Source organism: Ornithodoros turicata, chromosome 7 (genome assembly GCF_037126465.1).
Source record: "Ornithodoros turicata isolate Travis chromosome 7, ASM3712646v1, whole genome shotgun sequence".
Classification (NCBI taxonomy): Eukaryota; Metazoa; Arthropoda; class Arachnida; order Ixodida; family Argasidae; genus Ornithodoros; species Ornithodoros turicata.
In genome coordinates, this window is record NC_088207.1 from 18,658,703 (window position 1) to 18,681,827 (window position 23,125).

Genomic DNA, 23,125 nt, shown 5'->3' on the forward strand with positions numbered 1-23,125 from the left:
CTCTCAGGTAATGAGAACTCGTTCTCTCTCAGTTCGGAAATCCACAGGTACTATTTACGTATCTGGAGTACAGGAAATATCAGGCTGGTGGGTTTATGAAGGCACCACCGTGTAGATGACATTTGGTCTCACCGAAAATGAAAAAGAAAAAGAACAAAACATTCATCCTGGTAAAAAATTAAATAATTCAGCTGTTGACTCTAACTTGATGGAACTGGTTTCAAGATGTATAGGACAGTCAATAGCCACTACGCTCAGCAAGTGCTAGTTCTTAATCGATGTGGATCATCATATTTGTGCAGGGCTATGAACAACGTCAAAGTTGAGCAGGTGGGTTCAGGTGTTTCAATTTAAAGAGCAAAGCATGCGTAACTTACTCACTTAGCCTGTTGCTGCTATCTTGTATCAAAGGAATGCTAATTGTCAAAGCAATAAAAATCTCTTATGTTAACTTATGTTAAGCCTATAGTCTGGAACCATTCAGTAGCTTGTAAAAAATGTAGAATACTATTGGCAACAAATTATGTATTTCTGCTGTATGTTCGAACTGCCAGTACACCTAGGTGTAAGTGACCAAACTAAATTTATATTTGTACGTTACTACCAGGAACTGGTGCAGTTAGCGAGTACTGCAGGGAACCAGAATTTATTGGAACTGTGCTTCGTTTTGGCGCATTTTTGTATGGGGTAGAAAGTCCTCCCCCACTCCCGGGGGAATCAAGTGACTTCCCCTATAGGGTCATTTGATGCCGGTAGGAGTCAAAACAGATCCATGGAAGTGGGAGTCAAATGACTCCCCTTGATGGCATCAAATGACCCCCCTGCCTTGATGGAGTCGTAGTGACTCCAGGAGGGGGATTATATATGTGGCAGGGTTTGACCCCCCCAAAGGGAGTCACCCGACTCCCTTATTTTTAGAGTGTATCTACAGGTTTTCCCGTCCATTTCAGTCCAAGTGCCATCTGAATTAGTCCAGGTGTCACCTGAAATAATCCGAGCGCCATTCAATTTAATCCGGGTGCCATCTGAAAAAAATCCAGATGCTATTTAATTTAATCCGTGTGCCATCTGAATTAATCCATGGTGTTTTTAAGCACACTAACCGTGTACTCACACGAGGGACATCCCCGCAGAATATTCTACAGACACGTAGTGGAAGGAAAAGCAAAAAGCTGCTAATGGGACTTAAATTCTGCTGCGTCTTATGTTGAGCATTCGTACGGCGCCGAGATATCGGGAGTTAAAGCGGAAGCATAGCAGACGACACCATTGGTCATGTCGTCTGCTACAGAATATCTTCTGACTGAGCTGCAGGATATTCCACACGGTTAGAAAAGCACGAGAAGGCATGACTCCCATAGCAGACGGCACCACTGTCGTCTGCTACAGACGGTCTTCCCACTGAGCTGCAGGATATTCCACGTGGTTAGAAGCACGAAATGCATGACCCACGTAGCAGACGACACCATTGGTCCTGTCGTCTGCTACGGAATATCTTGTGACTAAGCTGCGGGATGTCTTTCCGTGCTCTTCAAACCGCAGAGAATATCCTGCGGCAGAGTCACAAGATATTCCTTCGCAGACGACAGGAACACTGGTGTCGTCTCCTATGAGCATCGTACCTTTTCGCGTTCTGCTAACCACGCGGAATATCATCAGTTAGAAGACATTCTGTAGGAGGCGACAGCACCAATGGTGTCGTCTGCAATGTGAGTGGTGGCTTCTCGTGTTCTTCTAACCATGTGGAATATCATGCAGTTAAGTCGGAAGGTATTCTGTAGCAGACGACAGCACCAGTGGTGTCGTCTGCTATGTGAGTCATGCCTTTTCGCGCTCTTCTAACTGCGCGGAATATCCAACAGTTCAGTCAGAAGATATTCTGTAGCAGACGACAGCACCAGTGCCGTCGTTTGCTATACTTCCGCTCCAACTCCCAATATTTCAGCGTCATGCGAATGTTCCACATAAGACACGGCACAACTGCAGTTCCATCAGCAGTTTTTTTTTTTTACCTTTTCTTCCACTAAAATACTCTACAAAGATGTCCTCGTGTGAACACACGGTTATAGTGCTTAAAAACACCATGGATTAATTCAGATGGTACCCGGATTAAATTGAATAGCATCTGGATTAATTCAGATGGCACCCGGTTTAAATTGAATGGCGCTCGGATTATTTCAGATGGCACCTGGACTAATTCAGATGACACTTGGACTAAAATGGACGGGAAAACCTGTAGTTTTTTGTTGCCTTTTTTCTGTTGTGATAAGGTGTTTGTGTCAACTTTCTAGTATCTAGTTTTTGTCTACGAACTTGTTTTGTATTTCAGCCGGCACAGCAAGTAAATTCTGTTAGTTGAGAGACAGCAGTTCGTTTGTGCGCTTCCTTGTTCTTGTCCCTGCCTGCTATTCCTTTTATCATTATCTACTGTTACCAAGTACCCCGCATTTTGACGCTCGTTGTGCGTTGCCCATTGTCTGAGACATATTCAAACACGTTTACGCATGGCACATCCGGTGCCCCAAAGCTGCTGTGCTATGCGGAATATCGAGGCAGGTCCGGTGCCCCAAAGCTGCTGTGCTATCCGGAATATCGAGGCACGTCCGGTGCCCCAAAGCTGCTGTGCTATCCGGAACATCGAGGGAGGTTCGGTGCCCCAAAGCTGCTGTGCTATCCGGAATATCGAGGCACATCCGGTGCCCCAAAGCTGCTGTGCTATCCGGAATATCGTGGCACATCCGGAAAGCTGCTGTGCTGTGTTATCACTCAAAGCCTATATCACGTCTCGGTCATGCCATGTCTGGGCATTTAGTGTGAAGCTTTTGAGCGCAGACGAACACGTCCGTCCAGAAAATGAAGTGGTGCGTTTTTATACTTTGCGTGCTCTGCAGTGCTGCTGTCGGAGACTCGAACTCGGGTATGTCTGAAATCGTTTTGAAAACTCCGACAAGTGGAAGCGCTGAAGTTGACTTTGTTGACTTCATAGAATGAGATAACCATCTTCCGTAGTGGTGGCTGTTTTTGGCCTTCAATTGTCATCGCCTGTGCTTAGGGCAGCATGTACCTTCGGGGGCTAGTGCACGGACTTCATTGGCAGCTATGCCCTTGGTTTCGCTATAGAGTACGAGAAAAATCCAAGGTAAACTCACACAGCCGATTGCAACACGGGTTTGCTTCCAGACTGAGTGTGAAGGCGGCAATCGGAGCCACTAGGTCCCAGGAGTTGGAGTTAAAGAGATGACTATCACTGTTAGAAGAAAAGGTATAGAAGAGGTATAACGAAGGTATAGACCAGGACTAACCTACCGTATTTATCACCAACGTCTATACCCCTTTTAAACCATGTGGGAGGTATAAATCGCCGAGGCTTTACCTTTCATGCCACTTGAGGGTATAATAAGACACTTCTCCCTTGCGTTTATACCTTTGGTATTTTGTATACCTTTAGATATGAACCTGTGGTACTACATTAGTTTGTGGTGGAGAGACAGTACCATATCAGCTAAGCAGTGCTTTAATTAGGAAACGCAGTCAGTAATACAGTTGCATCGTAATTAATCGGAGGAAATATTTATAGCAGCGTGCTATTTGTTCCTGAAGTGACCAAATCTACGCGTCCTCACTCGTGCAGTTGCTCGCCGTGCGAAGGCGCTCCACATTTTGCGAAGCCACGATGTATTATACCCAGTGATGGCCAATAGTTAACTACATGTAGTTAAATTACCTGATTATAGTTGAAAAGTAGTTATCACCTACTTGCAGAAATGTAGTGGCAACTACTAGTTAACTACTATTTGGAGTAGTTAACTACAGTAGTTAGGTTACTGCAGTCGCCAACTACTTTCGATTTTGCCGCAGCTTTACGGCACGGTTGTGCTTCCGACTTTTATCTTGAGCTACTTGTTCGATGAGAACGGAGGTGCAGAGCAATTGTGCCGTGCATGTGTACTAAATCTTCACTTTTAATGCTTCTCTAGTGAAGCCTCATTTGCTGTGAAATAATTCTGCAACTTAGTGTATATATTTGTGCGGGGCACATTGATCTGTGACGATGGGGCCTGAGTGTAAATCTCGTACATGGTTCGTCGTATGTTGTACGTACCTTTATAGCGGAAGCTTTCACTGCAAAGAAAATATTTCGGCTGCAAACTCTTTTGTCAGCGCATAACATACAAGAGACAGACAGTGGATTTTACGACAGTATGTGAATGAAGCGACATAGGCACAAGAGTATATTTTAAATATAATTACACGGCTTGTGATTCATATTTAGGTGTCCAAGAACACTACAAGGGATTGGTGTTGATGGACAAGGTTAAGTAGTTATAGATGTAGTTAAATTACATTGCAGTAGTTAAAGTGGTTTAAACTACACCCCTGAAAAATAGTTGAACTACTAGTTAAACTACTACATCGCGAAGTAGTTATAGTTAAACTACTGTAGAAGTAGTTAGTGGCCATCACTGATTATACCAGTATCTGTTCTCCACCAAATCCTCCCACGTTGCTCCTTGCGTGGCGAGTAATCTGCATGAGCTCTACCCTACATTTTACACCTGCACATTGTAAATATGAGTTTGTGGCTGTGTGTCCAGGTACTTTCTTTCTCTCTTTCCTTCTCGCGGTAGTTGTTTTTATTAAAGCACTTGTCGCTGAATATTATTTTGTTCCAATTTTGTTACGAGCTGGATCAGGAAAGTGCCACTCTTGTATAGTGTTGAAATAAATCGAATATTCCAGTTTTCGAAGATTACACCCCGGGTTTGAAAATATACCTTCAAGCGGATATATACAGGGTGTCCTAGCTAGCTGTGAACATATTTAAAACATATATATAACACTTTTTGCAAGATGAAATCAATTGCACTGTAGCATATGCTGAAGGGCACTCCCTAGGAGGGTATTAGCAAAGTCCAAAGGCAATGTCTTAATTAACTTTCATTAATTAACTTTTTAATTATAAAAGCTACAAAGTTGTCCCAAGAAGAACATCTGTTCCTTTCGGTCACCTGATATCGTAGCCGTTTTCAGAACAAAAATCCGTTCGATAGATCGCCCGCAAAAAATTAGTGAAGGAACGTCATTTTTTTGCTTTATTTTGTTCATTGCGCATCTTCGCAGACGCGTATTTCCTTCATCCCCAACGTGAGAGGGGAAAGGAGTACAGTGCCGCCTCATGCGTCGAAGATGAGCTTTAACTTGCGGAAACAAAACAAATGTATCGGGTGACTCTATCGGAACTGGCCTTATCTTGGGTTGCATTTTCTGTTTCCTTTTAATCTTTTTCCAGGACGCGAGAGGCGATAGTGTGCTCTTTCTCCCTCTCACATTGGGGGTGAAGGAAAGATGCGTCTTCTCAGAAGCGCAATGAACAAAATAAAGAAAAAAATGTCTCCATCATCATCATCATCTCTCATCACGTACAAGTGGCACTGGGGCAGCGCCCAGCCTGCTGGCCGGCATCAGCCCCATCTCATCATCGTATCTCTATTTGTGTGTGTGTGTTATATATCAAGTGAAGGAATTCGGACACGATTAATGCATACTTTCTAAGAAAGTCATTCAGTATCATATCCGGACCGGGAGACTTTCTTATGCTAGTGATCAGCTTAAGTATCCCTTCCCTCGACAAGTTTAGATAGTCTGGCACTGGACCGGCTACCGACATGTCTATCGGTCATTCAATATTTGGTATAAAAACACACTTATTAGGATGTCGTGGAGGACCTCTACAATGATTTTATGTTTAAAAGCACTGATTTCGAAGCATGGGAGATAGTCACCTGTAGTATTTGTTTGCCATTGGAAAAGTGGTGAATCGATACAAAGCTACGAAAACACCAGAACAGTTCGCATGTTGACATTCACAGGAAAGGCCTTGGCGCTAGGAACAACAACCGAGCGCTATGTGCAAGCAAACAGTTGACCTACTTGCACAGCTTAATACCGGCACTCGTACAGATGTGAAATCAAGGTAGGCATCTCAGGCAGTGAGGCAGTCCCACGAAAGTTCACGTGACTACGGGAACCAATACACTTTTGATATCAGAGCTGGACGGAGAAATCTGTTCTTGGACGTGTATCTCGCCAACTACGGCGTATAGAGCAATCACATTTTAACTATCACAAGGTCTTCAATTGTATTCCCATTCTCGCACAGGTGGAACACAGCTCCGAGAAGAAATCACATTTCAGGTTTACGTCGCCTTCGATAATATCATGCACACCGCTTTCAGCGAAGAAAATTATGCGAAGAGGTACGTCAGCGCGTTCTTCCGTGCGGTAAGTGACATTTAATTTCATTGTGCCGTTTGGATGATGTTAGACGGTGGGAAGGAAAGCATACTGCTGTTTTACTACCCGAAGCTTTCCCCATATTATATAAGCACGATGTGACATTTAACACACGTCTTTTTTGGATTGTGATTAGACGTGAGTGCGGGTAAGCAAACTTGGACCCGCACCCGCACAGTACCCGCGCGTGTGTGACCCACACCCGCATCCGCAAGAATTTAATCTGGGCGACCCGCACACGCAGTGCTGTCTGTATACCCGCATACCCGCATTGGGACCCGCAGGGGGAAGTGTTCCTCGTCCACTTGGCCGCTGTTTCTATTTTAAAACAATGGAAATTCTGAGTGTTGGCGACGTGTCTCGGACGGCTTCAATCGTATGCTAATAAAACAGCAATTCAAGAGAGAGCCATATGTGTCTGCATTAATAATCGGACTCGCCCGCCAGCACTTGCGTGCTGCAGTCTGGCACATGGATTTATACGGCCAACGACATAGGGCACTGCTGAGCTCGCGTGTGACAGAGAGGGATCACTTAGTCGGCCATGGAGTGCGGGTAATGCGGGTGTGCCCGCATTACCCGCGGTCGCATTGCGGGCACACCCGCATTTTACCCGCTACCCGCAGCGATCGCGAATTCCTACCCGCAAATCGTGACGATGTGCGGGTAACTCCGGGTACCCGCGGGTATACCCGCACCCGCGCTCAGCTCCAATTGTGATTCCACAACGATAAGTGTTCCATCTTTTGTGTTTTGTGTCTTTAAGAGGAACAGACGCACAGGCAGGGTTGAAATACAAGCTGGAAAGCAAGTTCAATTTGACACGTAATAAGATACAAAAAGAAAACATTGTGAGACAACTACGGTCATGAAAAACGTAAACAGCAAACATTATAACCTCAAACATGGCGCAGTTTCTATCGCAGCAGCAGGGAATCAGTTTCGTCAGCATGCAAGAACAGTAATCGAAGGAAACCTTATTGTATAAGTGATAAAGTTGCTCGGATTTCAAGAACTGATCAGGGAATTTGACGGGTGGGTGCAGAGGCCCGCACCCCACGCCTTTTCTTTTATACTATCTAAAACCAGCTGTGTAGCCGAGCAGATAAAAGCACATGTTCATTGGTGGTTCTGCAAAGGTCGCGCGCTACACTCTAAGAAAAAAGAGGAGTAATTTTAATTTTACTCCTTTTGGGGACTAAATGCATTGCCACATAAAATAGTCCCTTTCGGGAGTAAATGCACGGGAGTAAATGAATGTCACAGAGTGGAGACTGTATTTCACGCGCTGCTGTAAGAGTCCCAGGTACATAACTCGTGTGCATGCATGAAAATACTTTGAAGCAAACCGTCAACCGTGATATATCGAGTGATATAAAATCTTACGCCATACATAGGGCACAATTTGCGAAGAAAGATGCGCTAACTGTTTCTTACTCGGTGTCGCTAGAAAACTGCTACGTTTGCTGAGTTATACAGCATTATGCCATCAAAGTGACCTAGGGCACATATTTACGTAGACTGTTGCATTCAGGAGACCATTCGCAAAGTTCAGTGACAATTTGCAGTCCTGGGGAGTAAATGTCGGGACTAAATGTCGGATTAGGGGACTAAAATGGGGAATAATTGCAGTGTAGGGGAGTAGAAGCTGCAATTACTCCCCGTTTTACTCCTTTTTTTCTTAGAGTGTACACTGGGAAGTGGTGGGTTCGTGTCGTACCATCTGCTCTGCTGTCTGAGGCTTTTTCTGATTTCCCGGCATACTTTCCAGATGAATGTCGTCACAGTTCTATCTGAACTCGGCCCAGGGGGCACACTGACCCCTGACTTCCTCACCCCCCTGCTGTCATCTTTCCATCTGTTCACGTCTGTATGCCGCTCATAGCCACAGTTGGTACGCGGTGCTAACACAAAATCAAAAAGCGTACGTTAAGTGAGATAAATGCGCCGTATGTCGTTCATTTTACGCAGTCTTTTTTTCATCCACTCCACGTAGAACTCCCTGTCTAGTGTGCGACTTCTGCTTCTGGTCGGTAGCGGCCACTATGTTGTTATCGCATACTCCGGGAAACAATCTCGATCCTTCTTCCAACCTGAAGCTTGGAATGAACAATGATAGTAATATAATAAATCTTGTTTTAAAGTGACAGTCCGGTCGAAAACACTGATCTGGGAAACGCCATCTTATTATTTTTAATAGTACTAATAATAGTAGTAGTAATAATAATAATAGTAGTAAGAATTCTCACAACCACCGCGCAAACTATTTCAGAAGAAATTGTATCGTGCGATTTATAATCGACTTTTTTCGATGCGACAGTTTGTGCTGAGTAAAGGCCGCAGCGAGCTCTCGCGTGACGTGCATACGAGCAAAGCCACACGTGACTTGCGCATGCCTGTTTGCGCGACAGTTGGTTCTTGCGTGCTAGCATTTGCCCATTATGATGATTTTGAGTAGCAAACATTCGTTATGCAGTGTGGTTGAGTGGGTTCCTCCCGTCTGAGCGATTCCTTCAAGGCGGTGAGCTGGGCTCGTAAGTTGCCGACTCCATTCCTCAAGCCATCCAGCTAAGCAACGGCAGAACGGAACGCCGCAGCTTCATCGAAGTCGTCCATCTCGTTGAAGTCCGCGATGGAATATTGCGTAGAGTAGGAGAACGGTCTGCCATCGTGGAGGTAGGCTTACGACGATCAGTTGAGAGTGGCGGGTGAAGAGCGGGTGCCTGAGACCATCGTTATTGCATCAAGCGATGAGCGATCGGGCGCCAAGTTGTAACGGCTCTGGCGTTACAGTGTAAGAATGCAGCCTCCGGAGAACCATTACCAGTCGCGGTGAAGTACGAGCAACCCTTTCATATGTCGTCGACGTCGGACATCACACATACATTTCCAAACTATGATGGCATTCTATTCTCGCTGATCATCGGCCACCACATTCACTGAAAATGTTACCGAAAGTCTCACGCGACTTACTGCGCAATTTAATGAAATACACCGCAAGACCAGACGCGGGATGTTAAGGCCCCCTCAGGAAATATCAGGGAACGTGTAGCGCCATTATCATCGTCAGCGCGCAGCCTGCCAAGGCGCCCGAGAAATAAAGCGGCGCTCGTTCAGTTGCTCTCTGACGCGAACAGCTGTCCTGGTCTCTCCCTCGTCTAGCAACAAACGTCATAGTGAAACAAAACAATGAAGGAACGTCCTTGATGAACGTGAGCCTCTTGAAGGGCGAGAGCGACGCAGAAACTCTGGCAATCGACTCCTCGCTGCCGTCTGATTCGCCCTTCAAACATACGTCCATGCATGCGTTTTACTACTTCCGCCTATGTCTGGAAGTCTAACAAAATCAACACCACCTTCTAAGGATAATAGCTACTCCACCTCCCCGTGGCTCCCTGTTCTTACGAAGTATTGTAAAAGCATTTAGCAATAAACGGCAGTGGCGGTTTCTTGTCGGAGCACGTAGTGGGGGAGGAGGAGAGGCAAATCCAATGTATAAACTGACGTTTTGGGGGAGGGGCCGATCGCCCCCCCCCCTCACACACACACCTTGGATGCGTCACTACCTCGGATTTGCTTGTCGTCTCATACCAATGCCGTGTACACGTTCAAAGTCACTTTCTGCGACACGACGACCAAGCTTGTACTCACAAAAACTTTTCGCTATGGCTTCACACTGATCCCAGATTTCTTCGCCACACTTTTCAAGATCGTGGACTATAACATTGTTCCTCCTTTGCCTGTTTTCTAAATAGTCTATCTTATCTCTGAGCTCACGCGTTTTTTTTTTCATTCCATGTACAACTTGTTGTAATGTTTTTACAAATTGTTCCTCCAACTTCTGTACTCTTAGTGCTAGGTTATAAAGTTTATCGTCAAAACTATTTTGTTGTTGTTTGATTTCTTTCAGATCGTTCACCGCATCCTTGCGTTGCTTCTCGATTTTATTTTCTAGTTTTTTTAGGTAGTTCAAGATCGCGTCTTGCGGTCCCGGATTTACCTCCACGTCCCCACTTAACAAGAGCATCAATCTGACGACATTTCTAAGCCAATATTTCATGCGAAACACGACACTTGGGCATGGCAGCAGGGAAAGGGATCTGTCGTCTCTTCTAATTGTACAGTAAAGTTCAGGATATCGCACTTGTATGATAAAAGCGAGACGTTTAGCCAACGTGTTAAGGACGATGCCACCATGCCCACTATCGAGGTAATCCGCCGCACACGCTTTTAACGGACGATGTCGTTCCGGAAGCGCTGACATTCTTCCGGCGAAAGGTACAAGGATGTCGCGGATTGGCGGAAAGCGGTACGTCCCGTTCAGGATTAAACAGACGCAGATCCAAGTGATCCAGCTGTGCTGATGCTTGAGGATGGTAAAACTCAAGGACGGTAGATAAAACCTTTCCTTGCCTGTGGTAGGAAAATTTAATACGACGTGGAACGGTCAGTACATGGACAGCGCCTCGAGAACAATATTTACAATCTATGAGCTATGAGGCTATGAGGAGCGATATATACATTGCTACGCTTCATGATACAAGAGGGATATGGACTATTTGCATTTCACTTGCACCTCTTCGAGGGCGCTGACCAATCGTCAGCAGTTGGCCCGCGTGTGTTAAACACCACACTAAGTATCTTAAGCGATGAGGCGCACACGAACGGCAATGGCACATACTGCGGCTGACTACCGAGTGGCATACACTTCGTCTTCTGATAATTCAACGCTCCTCCAGAGACAGCCGCGTAGGATTCGTATACGCGCATAACCTCGGCTACTGCGCTTTCGTCACGCAGAAGCAAGGTTATATCATCCGCATATGCAGCCACTTTCCATTCCCCAGAGGAGGGGAGGGGAAAACCACGAATTCGCTCAGCTGTGTCGATGTTTCACAGTAAGGGATCGATTGCCAAGGTGAACAACGCTGACGAAAGAGGACAACCTTGCCGCACACCTATAGACACCGGAAACTGTCCGGAACAACGCTGGAGGAGGTACAGGCTGCTCCGGTGCTTACTGTACAATTTCTTGATGACACCAACCAGCCACTCTGGGAAACCGTACACCTCCAGCACAGTGAACGTGTAGCTGTGGGCGACACGATCGAATGCCTTCTTTTGGTCGAGAGACAACAGGCAGCCGTTGGGAACGTTCGGGGCCACGTAGTGCAAGGCATCCCGCAGACCGGACAAGGTGTCGTACATTGTGCGTCCCGGCACGGAGCACGTCTGCGAGTGGTGGATGACTGACGGGAACACACATTGCATCCTGCTTGCCAGCACGGAAGTTACGATCTTATAGTCACAATTGAGTACTGCTATCGGTCGCCAATTTTCAGGGCTAGAAAGGTCACCGGAGTTCTTGCGTAGCAGAATAGTATGGCCGTATGCGAAAGATGTCGGGAAATCCGCGCCGCGCAAGCAGCTACACAAGACTTCAAAAAGGAATATTCGAATGTGTCGCCAAAACGTCGCATAAAACTCAGAGGGGAGTCCGTCCGGCCCAGGACTTTTTCCGAAGGATGCCCGACGCACTGCGAGGACCAGTTCTTCTATGCGCAGCGGCTTTTCAAGACAACGCCGATCAGACTGGGATAGAGCCGGGAGGCCATCCAGGAAGGCAGCTGTCTCGGTATTGACAGGGGACCGAGCATACAAATTGCTGAAGAACTCTTCAAAGCCGGTGAGCATCTCGTCGGGGTTTTCCGTAACAGAACCGTCAGGACGCCGGAACGCAGTGCATTGCCGCTGGTCAACCAACCGCGCAGAGTCAAGGAACCGATGCTGCACCAGGACCGACAAGCGCCTGAGATCTTGAGAAGCGCTCCTTCGCCCTTCCAGGAGGCGACTGAAGTAGCAGGTCGTAACGAGCCTGTAGCGTCCCCAGGTACTCCTGCATTACCGGCGTTAATGGAGCGCCCCTCCTTACAATGCGGATCTACGGTGCCAAACGGTGGAGGAGGGCAGTGCGCTCACGGGCGCGCCTCCGCCCCCAAGACTGAAACAACTCTCGAACCCAGTGCTCGAAGTTTTCCCACTCCTCTGCTACCGGTCGCCGAGCTGCAAGAAATCCTTCAATCTTCGCCCTCACGTCGAACACAACTCCTTCGTCGTACAGTAGAGGGGTATCCAAACGCCAACGAGCTGCAGGGCTGTTCGCAAACGCCGACGTATCAGGGGACAGGATCACGGCGTCGTGGTCACTTATGTGGAGACCGAGGTGATTCGTACCGACGATACTGCACCCGGTAATGTGTGGGCACAGGCCGTGAGGGACGTAAAAACGATCAAGTCTGCTTGAAGACTGTCCCCTTGTCCATGTAGCCCCGAAAGTGCGCCCATGTAGGTCCACCCACGTGTCAATAAGATTCAATAAGATGGCGCTGATGCAGCAGCTGACGTAGTTCCCGAGCATTCCACGTCGGTCGTCCGCAGCCAGGTCCACGGACATCTCGGTCCGAATCGATGACGCAGTTGAAGTCCCCACATAGCCTCACGAGAAGAGATGAAACAGGTGTCAAGGTTATGAAAGAAGGCATTGAATTCGCTTGCACGAGCCGGCGCATTTTGCAAAGCACTGAGATGACAAGGCCCTGTTGAGAATGACTACACCTACACCACCTTGATGAGTCGTCCCGAAGCTGAAAAAAGCGCGAACGTCGCATCGCTGGGTAAAGGCAATGGCCTCGGCATACGGCGTAAAGTGGGTCTCTTGCAGGAACAGTAAATCACAACCGGTGCTATGCGCAAACTGAACGACTGCCGCTTGCTTGCCTGCATAACGGAAGCCCTGAACGTTGAGAGTCATAACTTGGAGAGCCATGAAGGCAAATATTAACATACAAGGAAACTTGTTCATGAGTAGTTGTCTAGAATCACTGTGTGGACATACGGTGGGGACCTCGAACGGGACTTCTTCCGGTTGCGTTTAGGCTCTTCTTTGGGACATCAGACGAGGACTTATCACCGGACGAGGTGACGAGCGCGTGCTTTCCCGCTTGGGGCTCGAGGAAGCCCTGAACTTCAGGCATGTCGTGGTCTGAGATCTCAACAGTGTAGAGATCCGTAGACGACCCGTTGTTTTGCACGCTGTGGCACGACGCTACAAAGTTATCCACAGTGTCTTGCGCATCCGAGATTGATGTCGAGTCCATGGTGAGGAGCTTTGGATCGCCCTATGAAGGAGCGGGAGAGATCACAGTGGGCGCCGCATCTGTTCACTTGGCCACCAGAGGAACCACCGGGTCAACTGATGGCAGGCCGTCACAGGATCAGCTGTCGCAGGTACGCACAAAACAGTACTGTCCACGCAGGGCACCGACGGGGACGCGGAGGAAGCACCCGCTTGATTGCTCAGTGCATCACCTATAGCTACGGGGAGGGCCACCTCCGAGGCACCGATCTGACACACCTCGTTTCAGACAGAGTCGGGAATTCTTCCTTCTCGAGCGGAGCGGGGGCTTTTGTCGAGACACCCTGTCTAGACGAGTGGGACAGGAAGCCACGGGCCGCTGACGAGTATGACCGCGTCATGGTGCAGTCCACGGTCGCGTGGCTGTGGTCACAACGGAGACATGTGGCGTGGCAACCTTGTGTGGCGTGACCGAATATCGCACAGCGATCACAACGAGGTACCCGGCAGTCACTACGTATATGACCCCCTGAACCGCACCTACAACACACCTTCTTGATACCCTTGTAATCCACCATTGCCCGGTCGCTGCCGACGGCCAGGAACTTGGGCACTGGCTTCTTCATGTCGAATTTAACCAACGGGATACCATTACAAATGGTGGGACGGTCCTTGTACACAGGGAACGAAAACGCCTTCACCGTACCATACGGAGAAAGGGCGTGTATGAGAGCATCATCGGGGACATACTCTGGAAGCCGTTTTACCGTCATGTGTACAATCCTGGTCGATGCAAGCGGTTCCAGCAGTACCTCGGTGTCATGCAGAACGACCTTGCCGGCGGCAAGAAAATGTCTCGAGCCTGGGCATTCTTCGCGGTGAGAACTCATTCCGCCCTGATGCTGGACGGAGTGAACGTGGTCGAGGCCGACCAAATCACAGACGGCGTCGAGGACACCGTCCACGGGAAACCCATCGGGTACTGTAAAGTTGAACGCATGGTCCTTAGGTGGCCTCACCGAAACGAGAGACGGTGACGGTAAGAACGTGGGGCTTTCCTTGCTGAAGACACCAGGAACCGTTATCCGGAGGGATCGTGCCACATGGAAGTATCTGTATGATAAAAGCGAGACGTTTAACCATCGTGTTAAGCACGGTGCCACCATGCCCACTCAACTATTGCTCATGCCACCATGCCCACTCAACAATTTGCAACTGAACTATCGTGGCAGGCCGAGTTCAAGGAAGGTTACGGTTGCACATGCCACAGCCAGACAGGAAAATATGTATGTGAATGCTCTATGCCATTTTGCATCAGGGATCGGAACCGGAGCTGATCACGAACGAAAACGCTAAAAACCATTATATTTCACCGAACCGGAACTCAATCGAAATAAATCTCGAGCAGTTCTCGGTTCCCGAATCGGTTTAGATGGGATGCTTTCTTCAGTAGGACAATCCCACGGTGTTTCTCTATACCTAGGACAAGTAAGACAACAAACAACTGGGGTAGTTGAAGCATGAATTCAGTGGATGGAACTGCGACAAAAAAACATCGCAAAAGAGAAACACAGCGGGTGTGTTGATGTGTCTCTCTTTGTAATGTGTTTTTACGCTGTTTCATCCACTGGTGTCACTTACAAACCATGTAGCAGAGCTTTAAAGCTTGCGCACATTAAAAAAATATTATTTTGAGAAAAATCAAGCGTATTCATCAGACAAATACACACGCAGGAACGAACGTGATTTCAGTGTGCTAATGTTTTCTTTTCAGCATACCAAGTTTCCTGGGGCTGCTAGAGATGGCAGTTTATCGTGGTTTCTCCTTTGTGGGGCACCTTGCATGGAGGTCTTTGCCTTTCATCGGACAAAATAGGAATCTAGTACATTCTGAATTTCAATCATGCGCAACAGCGAGAACACTCCGTGAAATTTCGTGTTTTAGGTTTGACCTTCTCTCACTTCCGCACTTATTTATTTATTTGTCGACAGATATTGCAACCTTTATCGCATATGTAATATGTAGTCTGATATGTATCCTGTATGTAATATGTAATCTGATATCGCATATATAATGTTTCGGACAATCGTAAAATCCACTTCTAAGCTCTCCCCCAAGCAGGACGAAAGTCCATTCCGCCAATATTACAGATAAGCAAACAAGCCGAGGCGGCTATTACTTGTCGACGTGTTGCAGTCACCTATTTCACTGTTGTCCTGTAACTTTTCAACTGAGGATATCTACTATCTAGAACGCACTGATAGCTTTGACGCTGTGCTACGCTTGTCAGCCAAATTTCTTCTTCCATGTTAGCGCCGCGAAGCAACTGTGGCTAGGGGCTGCATACAGACGTGGGCAGATAGTGAGAGGACAGCGGGAAGGAGTCGAGGATAGGGGGGTTAGCATGCGTCCTTGGACGACTTCAAGGGAAAATGTGCTGACACTCGTCTGGAAAGTCCGCCGGAAAACCGAGGGAACCCACGACAGGACAGCCGGTGCGGGGATTCGAACCTGCATCACCTCGCAGTATGGGAGTGAAAAGCGGCTATCCTAACGACTATGCCACGAGCTGCGTCTTGTAGGGTACTATGTGATCACACTTCAGTGAGAGAAACTTTTATTTCTTGTACGTAACATGGCCTGAGCCATGCTTGAATTGTCATTTCAGTACATTAAAATTTTTAGCTTTGGTGAACCGGTTCGAACGTGTATGTTTTTCTGCTCTAGACACGCACGTGTACCGAAGCGTTTCGCTTGAACCCGAATCCAAACAGAATCCCACAAAAAATAACGGCCTCCATGGCAAATTGCCTCCATGGCATGGTCGATTATGGAGGTAGGCTAATGCACACGGCCGGCGATAGGGGAGGGGCAAGTAAGGCGACCGCCTTAGGCCCCGCGCTTGCATAGGCCCCGCGCACGAAGCCATCCACCAGGGATTACTTGTTTTTCAAATATCAAGTATGCACTTAATCGTGCGAAACAGGCCCCGCGATGTTCCTTTGCCTCAGGCCCCGCACATCCCTTGCACCGGCCCTGCTAGTGCTGATTCCAAGACTCCACAGTCTTCACTGAATTGTATGGGAACCGGTTCCCAGTCCCTATGCTCCGCTCGTCCATCTAACATCCAACAAGTCAATCAAACATCCAAAGATTTATTTCATTCCTGCACAAACTAAGGAAGCTCCTTCGGTAGCACTCCCCTCGATCGTATGGTTCACCAATTACCCCGTCCCAACTCCCGCCGTCCCTTTTACCGGTTCCCGCGTCACTCCCTTTCCACCCTTGGGCAACCGCGCCCTCCCGTGGCGGCTTCCTCGCCGTCCTCTACTGACGTCCCCTATAGTATCCATTCTTGTTATCTATCTATCCTAGAGAAAGCACATTTTACTATAAAATCAATTTCAACTTTCAGATCAACCTCCAATTTCAACAGATGGAGAATCCTAGAATCAAGTTCGAGTTCGTCATGTTTCAACAGCAGGTAAGAACCATTGCACCAATGTGCTAGCTACGCTTTGTACGCACCCAGGTGCTATCCCTGACAACATGGGATACCGGGATCAACTAGGTGTTTTATGAAATGTTTAAACATTTTCTAATTCCTACTCACGCTTGAGTTTCGGGGTTGGCTTGGATTGTTCTTTGGCATGTTCGGAGTTTTCGTAATTATTATTTTCCGATAATTCTGAATTTTTCACTGTTTGTCCTCGACGACTGAGTCAACATTAGAAAGCAGGGAGAAAACGCGACGACGGTGAAACAACACGATCAAAAAAGAGAAGTTGTCTTGCGCCATGACTACATCTCTATTGAGAACGAACGCTCAATGACGAACGGAAAAGTCCAGGAACGCCTCCGAAACGCTCTACGCAGACATCGTCCTGCGAAGTCGCGCTTCTGCAAGTCTATCCTACATCATTAAAATGCCACAACAACAAACGCGAGGTCGCGAGAGATACGACGTAACAAATGAGGGCTATTCCGAAAAGTGGATTCCATACGTGATTTCGACAGTGGCGGGAACGCTAGAATAGTTGTAAGTACAATCATAACGGATTCGCCTTGAAGGGGACAAGAGCTAGAGGCAAGGTGCCCTTATTCACTCACAAAAGTCAGTCCCAGAATTAAATAATGAGGCCCAGTAATGACATAAGGTTAAAAAAATAGTTTACGCAGCTTCAACCCGGCAATTGTTCTTATTTTCTAGCGTAATGGCACACATTGTTACTTCAGCGAGTTTTTAACGCCGATTAATCTCGCTCAAGAAGTGTCCCTACAAGTGCATCAAGAGATGCTCGTGGCGCTCCGTCACGGCTTGCTCTAACACGGATTGCATAGGGCACCCGAGATTCCTGAATGATGATTCTAAAAGCACTCTTGTGTTCTTAGCAGTATAAAACCTGAATCCTGTGAACACCCATTTTGGATTCTCAGTATGTACAGAACTTCCCCTTTGCAACGGAAGCTCTCGTAGAGGAGGACGGTGGAGTGGACGCTCACAGAAGCCTTCATTCCCTCTACAACTTCACAAGGACAAGACCGCAATTCAGTTCATCAGACATCGTGTTCGTCTTTTCGGGGTGAGAGTATATTATCAATTATATATTATCTTGCTGTCTTGCCACATTACTATAAATAGTAGGGATTTTTAAACCAGCAATACACTATGCCTGCCCATGACTTCAGCCATTCGCAGAGACTGCAACGTCAGTCGAAGGACCATTCCTTCAGCAGAATTCAGCGGAGATAATCGCATGCTGAAATCCGTGAACCAGTTTTAGCTGCTATCCCATGACACGCACTTGTCCCGCCTGTTTCGTATGCATGACATATCGAACAAATCTCTGACCTATTTCAGCTTTAGCCTAATTCCGCTCTCTTACGTCAACAAGAACAATATATGTTGCGGTGTGCCCGAAGACGACGCTAATGCCTTTAAGCGCCTGCCCGCGAGGGAAGGAAATGAACTAGTGGAGTGGCGCAGTGGCGCATGGAATGAACCAGTTCAGTTTTCATTCCTCCGACGTTCCGGCTTCGGGAACTTGGCGCCGCCATCGCATGGCAGCAGCCGCAGTAGTCCCCTCCTGCACTCACGGTGGGGTCGCCGCAGGAGGGAGACCCCCCCCCCCCCGTATAGCTGTGCATGGCTTTCCCGTGTCGGGGGAAAGGGGGATCCTGGCGGTTGAGTGAATCCAGAGGTTGTTTAGGACCCCTCGGGGCCCCTCTGGGAAAGCAACACACCACTTTGGCCCCTGGTTCCCATAGACGGGTGGTCCTGGAAGGCTCGGCCAGGATTATTCAGCTAGTCGCCATCTCCCTTTTCATTACTTTTTCTTTCTCTACCCCCTCACTATCATCTTTCTCCTCCCTCCCTTCACCTTCTTTGGCGGCAAGGGTCAACCTTGGGCTGTCTTTTTACTCTCCAGAAGCTGCACTAGGGTATAGTGCAGAGGCAAGTGTTAACGTGTGGGACACATTCCCTGGTTGGGCTCGATGGTGGGCGACACACCTGCTGCACCGAACCATTTCTTTCTTTGCATGGATTCTTCACGCTTGAAAAAACAAGATCAGCGCCATAAGCGGCGCTGCACCGAAGCACCAGTGAACTCATTCAGTTTATCTCCAGAACCATGGTTTCCGAAATTCTTGGTACTCCATTCTGAAGACGAGACAAAGGCACTCACTAAGATGTCACCGTTTGTCATTGCCGGAGAAATAGAAAAATCAATCGGAAAAGCCTACGCTGCAAAGAAACTGTCATCTGGGGACCATCAAATCGAGGTTCAAACCAGGGAGCAAAAGCTCGACCCTCCAAGCTGTCAGGAAAATTGGGGACATACCGGTGCCCATTGCAAAACACAGAACCTCAACATTGTCAGGGGCGTAATCTCGGAATGTGAGCTTATCGAATGCACCGACTCTGAGATTGAGGAAGGCCTGCGGGAAGAGGGTGTCGTGGCAGCAAAGCGAATAGTGATGCGTCAGGACGGTAAAGAAATCTCAACAAAGCACATTGTTCTATCATTTGAACTACACAAGCTTCCTACAACCATCAAGGCTGGTTACCTCAACTGCCACGTGCGACCCTATGTCCCTAATCCGCGGCGTTGTTTGAAGTGTCAGCGTTTGGGCACGGGTCTCATGAGATAAACTGATGTTCTGAGGCTGGAACAACATAGAGGGGACAGATACAAACAAAGCCTCAAATTGCCTAAGAAATCAACGATGAAAGATGAAAGTCACTGAAAAGGTTAGCCAGCTGTCAATCCAGAAGATGTGGGTTCGATCCCTACAGCTGGCTAACCTTTTCAGTGACTTTCATCTTTCATCACGGGTCTCATGTCTGCCGTGGACAGGACACATGTCCCAAATGCTCTGGTACAGATCACCCAGCAGAATCCTGCCGAAATCAAGTGCGGTGTGCAAATTGTAAAGGTGACCATCCTGTCTACTCCAGGTCATGTCCCCGATGGAAAGATAAAAAAGAAATTCTTAGAATCAAGGCTGAGCAAAATATCTCGTACAAAGACGCAAAGGCACACACAGAGTTCAGGAAAAAGGGCACTTCTCCGAAGTGGTGCGCAGGGGAGTGGCACCACAGAGGAGGTCTGTGGAGACCCGAACTGCTGGGCCTCCAACCTACACTCCCCCCCAGAGGGTCGGAGATACGGAAGTATCTCCTTGTCCTTCTGTTTCCATTACTTCCCCCATGCCTGCAGCGGCCTCAGATGAGGTTGCTTGCACGGCATCCGTCTGGGATGGATTGCTCAAAGATCCATCCCAGGTACCTGTTGTTAACATGGAGCTCGACAACGAAGACCGTGCTTCACAGAAGTCGTCTTCGAGTCTCCCAGGCACTTTCTCGCAATCAAAACAGAAACGCGAAAGATCAGGTGGTAGAGGCAGAGGCAACAGACCCACGGACCAGCAAAAACAGCCCCCGCCAAGGGAGCTGCCTCCTTAAATGCACATAATGGTCAAAGTATCTTTGTTTTTCTTAACCACAATCCTTTTTATGGGACAGGTCCTTCTGCAATGGAACTGTCGAGGCCTCTTCACCAACATAGATGACATACATGACCTTCTTGAAAAGTACAAAGCTGTCTGTTTCTGTTTGCAAGAGACATACCTGAACAAACAGAGTATAAACCCATTTCGAAGATATAATGTTTTTCGAAAGGATCGTACTGACACCTCACGTTCATCTGGGGGTGTGGCTCTGATTACTCCGCAGTCCATTCCTTCCAATTCCATTCCACTTGTTACAGACTTTGAGACTGTAGCTGTACAAATATGCCTCGACAGGGTCATTGCAGTGTGTTCATTGTACCTGCCCCTTCAGTAGTAATCAACCAAAGAGACTTTGAGCATCTTTGTGACCAGCTGCCTCAACGTTTCCTTATTCTTGGGGACCTGAATGCCCACAGCCCCATGTGGGGCAGCAGAAGGTTACGTCAGAGGGAAAATGCTGGAAAGGGGGTTTGATGTCAAGGTCAATTTGCTTGCTCAACACGGGACAAGCTACTTACGTTAATGCAGCGACACAAAGCTTTTCTTCTCTTGATATCTCGCTGTGCAGTCCCTCCTATTTAGCTGTTTAGACTGGGCAGTTGAACAAAATCCACGAGGGAGTGACCACTTTCCTGTCATCGTGAAAATGTGTGGTGCTACAAATACACTCACAACACGACCACCTCGATGGAAACTAGTTCAGGCTGACTGGAGTTTGTTCCAAAGGGAAGCCGACCTCCAGTCCTCTTCTGATTATCGTTCAGATTATCCCAGGGCGCAAGTCGTGACGTTGCCCGCTACTGTGAGGCTGACAACGGCGAGCCCTTTCATTACCACCCCCACCGAAGCGGCGCGTTTAGCTGAGCTGCCGACGGCTGTGGGCTATGGCATCACGTGATTCTCTCTTCGGCGTCTGAAAAAAAAAGAAAGAAAAAGAAGGAAAATACTATGCCTTCAGTTCAGATTTCCCCTGTGAACCGGCTGGCGGGGCTGCCGACGAGGGAGTCAGATGCCGGAGGTAGAGATGCAAAATTTCCGGAAATTTTGCATCTCTACCTCCGGCATCTGACTCCCTCGTCGGCAGCCCCGCCAGCCGGTTCACAGGGGAAATATCCATCTGAATCCATCTGAAGGCCATCTGAATCACTCCAAAAAAAAAAAAAACGGTTTTCTTCGTTTTTTTGCCGAAAAATTGGAAAACATGGAAACAAACGTGGTTACTGCTGAGTCGAAGCATTGCCGGTCAAACCACAGCATATGATGAGCTAGAAGCTTCAGTAGTGTTCATCCTCTAGGCATAAATGCCGAGCAGAGCATCCCATGAGACTGCTGTCTACTCAGCGATGGGTGATGAGAACAACACGTCTACATCGACCAGATCTCCGACAATATGTGAAGGTGATGGCGATCACTTGGTGCGCACCGACGGAGCACTAAGTTGACCAACTTAGTGCTCAGTCTGTGCGTTGTTGGTGGATTAGAGGCACCTAAGGCACTGTTGGCGGGTTGGAACGCATCAAAGGCACGGATATTTACATTTTTGAATTTTGTAGCCTGGAAAGTTTGGGCTATTTTTCCGGAGACGACGAAAAAAACCGAAGAAAACTGTTTTTTCCCAAAAAAATTTCCGGTTTTTTCCAGGGGCTTCGCATCTCTAGGCGGAGGGGCAGAGAAGAGGACTGGGTGAAAGCGGAGGGTCGACGGCGATAGAGATGGTTAAACGATCAAACTTTTGGTTTTCCTTGATGTGAATGGAACTTGATTACATTAGGATCTGCCTGAAGAATGATCTTCTGAAGAATGTACCTGTGTATGCGTGACCGGCTGAGCAGTTACTGGTTTTCCATTACTTATAGGTTTCCCACTACTTTCTCACTGGCAGCTTAAAAAACATATTACTCTGTCTATATCGCAGGCTGCCAGTATTCACAATTGATCAGGGCACGAAGACCTCTGGTCCAGGAGGTACGAAATATAAAAGTATTACGCATTGTGCTGCCACTTATATCACGACATATGTTTACGCAACAGCACGTGGTGGTTATAGACATTAAGAATGTTCACTTTCTTTTCTCATTCAAGGTCTCACCTGGCAGGGAGGAATATGCAACGCCACCACAAAGTTTGTTATTGTGAGCGACGTAGGGCAGCGTTTCATCGCCTTGCCCAACGCTGCGTTCCACCTTGCTCGCCTGTGAGTAAACCACATTAGCTCGACTTATAATGCTTCGGAAAACCAGACGCACATAACAAGCCCTTAGCTAACCATAATTGCAACACGACCGTTCTCTGTACTCACCTGTTGAGAATCAGGAAGTGCACCTTTTTTGACGCCTTCCATTGATGATAATGATAAGAAAGAGCTTACGCTCCGCTCTCTTCTCACACCAGAAACGACAAAGTGCGATTCTCTGCAGTACTTGAGCTTCAACATCTTATGAAATGAAAATTGATGTTAAGAGTGCACCCCGCCCACGCACCTTAAATCCTCCATGCAATATGTCACTGTGCTCATGCTACTTCATTTGCTGTTATACTACAGTATTAGCCACTAGAAACTAGTTCGGCACTACGCCTACATTTTTGACGAGGATAGTACCTTGTTAAGCCTGAGGAGTAATGGAATGATGGCAACGTGGTAAAGTGTTGGAAAGAGAGAAGGGGAGTGGATGGACACAAAT

The 23,125-nt window shown here is 47.7% G+C and overlaps 2 protein-coding genes across 2 annotated transcripts in view; one reads left to right on the forward strand and one right to left on the reverse strand.

Annotated features, from left to right (window-relative positions):
- LOC135400514 (uncharacterized) overlaps nt 1-23,125 on the reverse strand; it is a 374,312-nt gene that overhangs the window by 95,353 nt on the left and 255,834 nt on the right. The gene's annotated exons all lie outside the window — the stretch shown is intronic.
- LOC135399708 (uncharacterized) overlaps nt 19,773-23,125 on the forward strand; it is a 39,877-nt gene continuing 36,524 nt past the window's right edge. The window contains exons 1-3 of the mRNA XM_064631446.1: nt 19,773-19,846; nt 22,360-22,409; nt 22,527-22,638. Coding sequence (XP_064487516.1) covers nt 19,773-19,846; nt 22,360-22,409; nt 22,527-22,638 — 236 coding nt within the window. The remainder of the gene's footprint in view (nt 19,847-22,359; nt 22,410-22,526; nt 22,639-23,125) is intronic.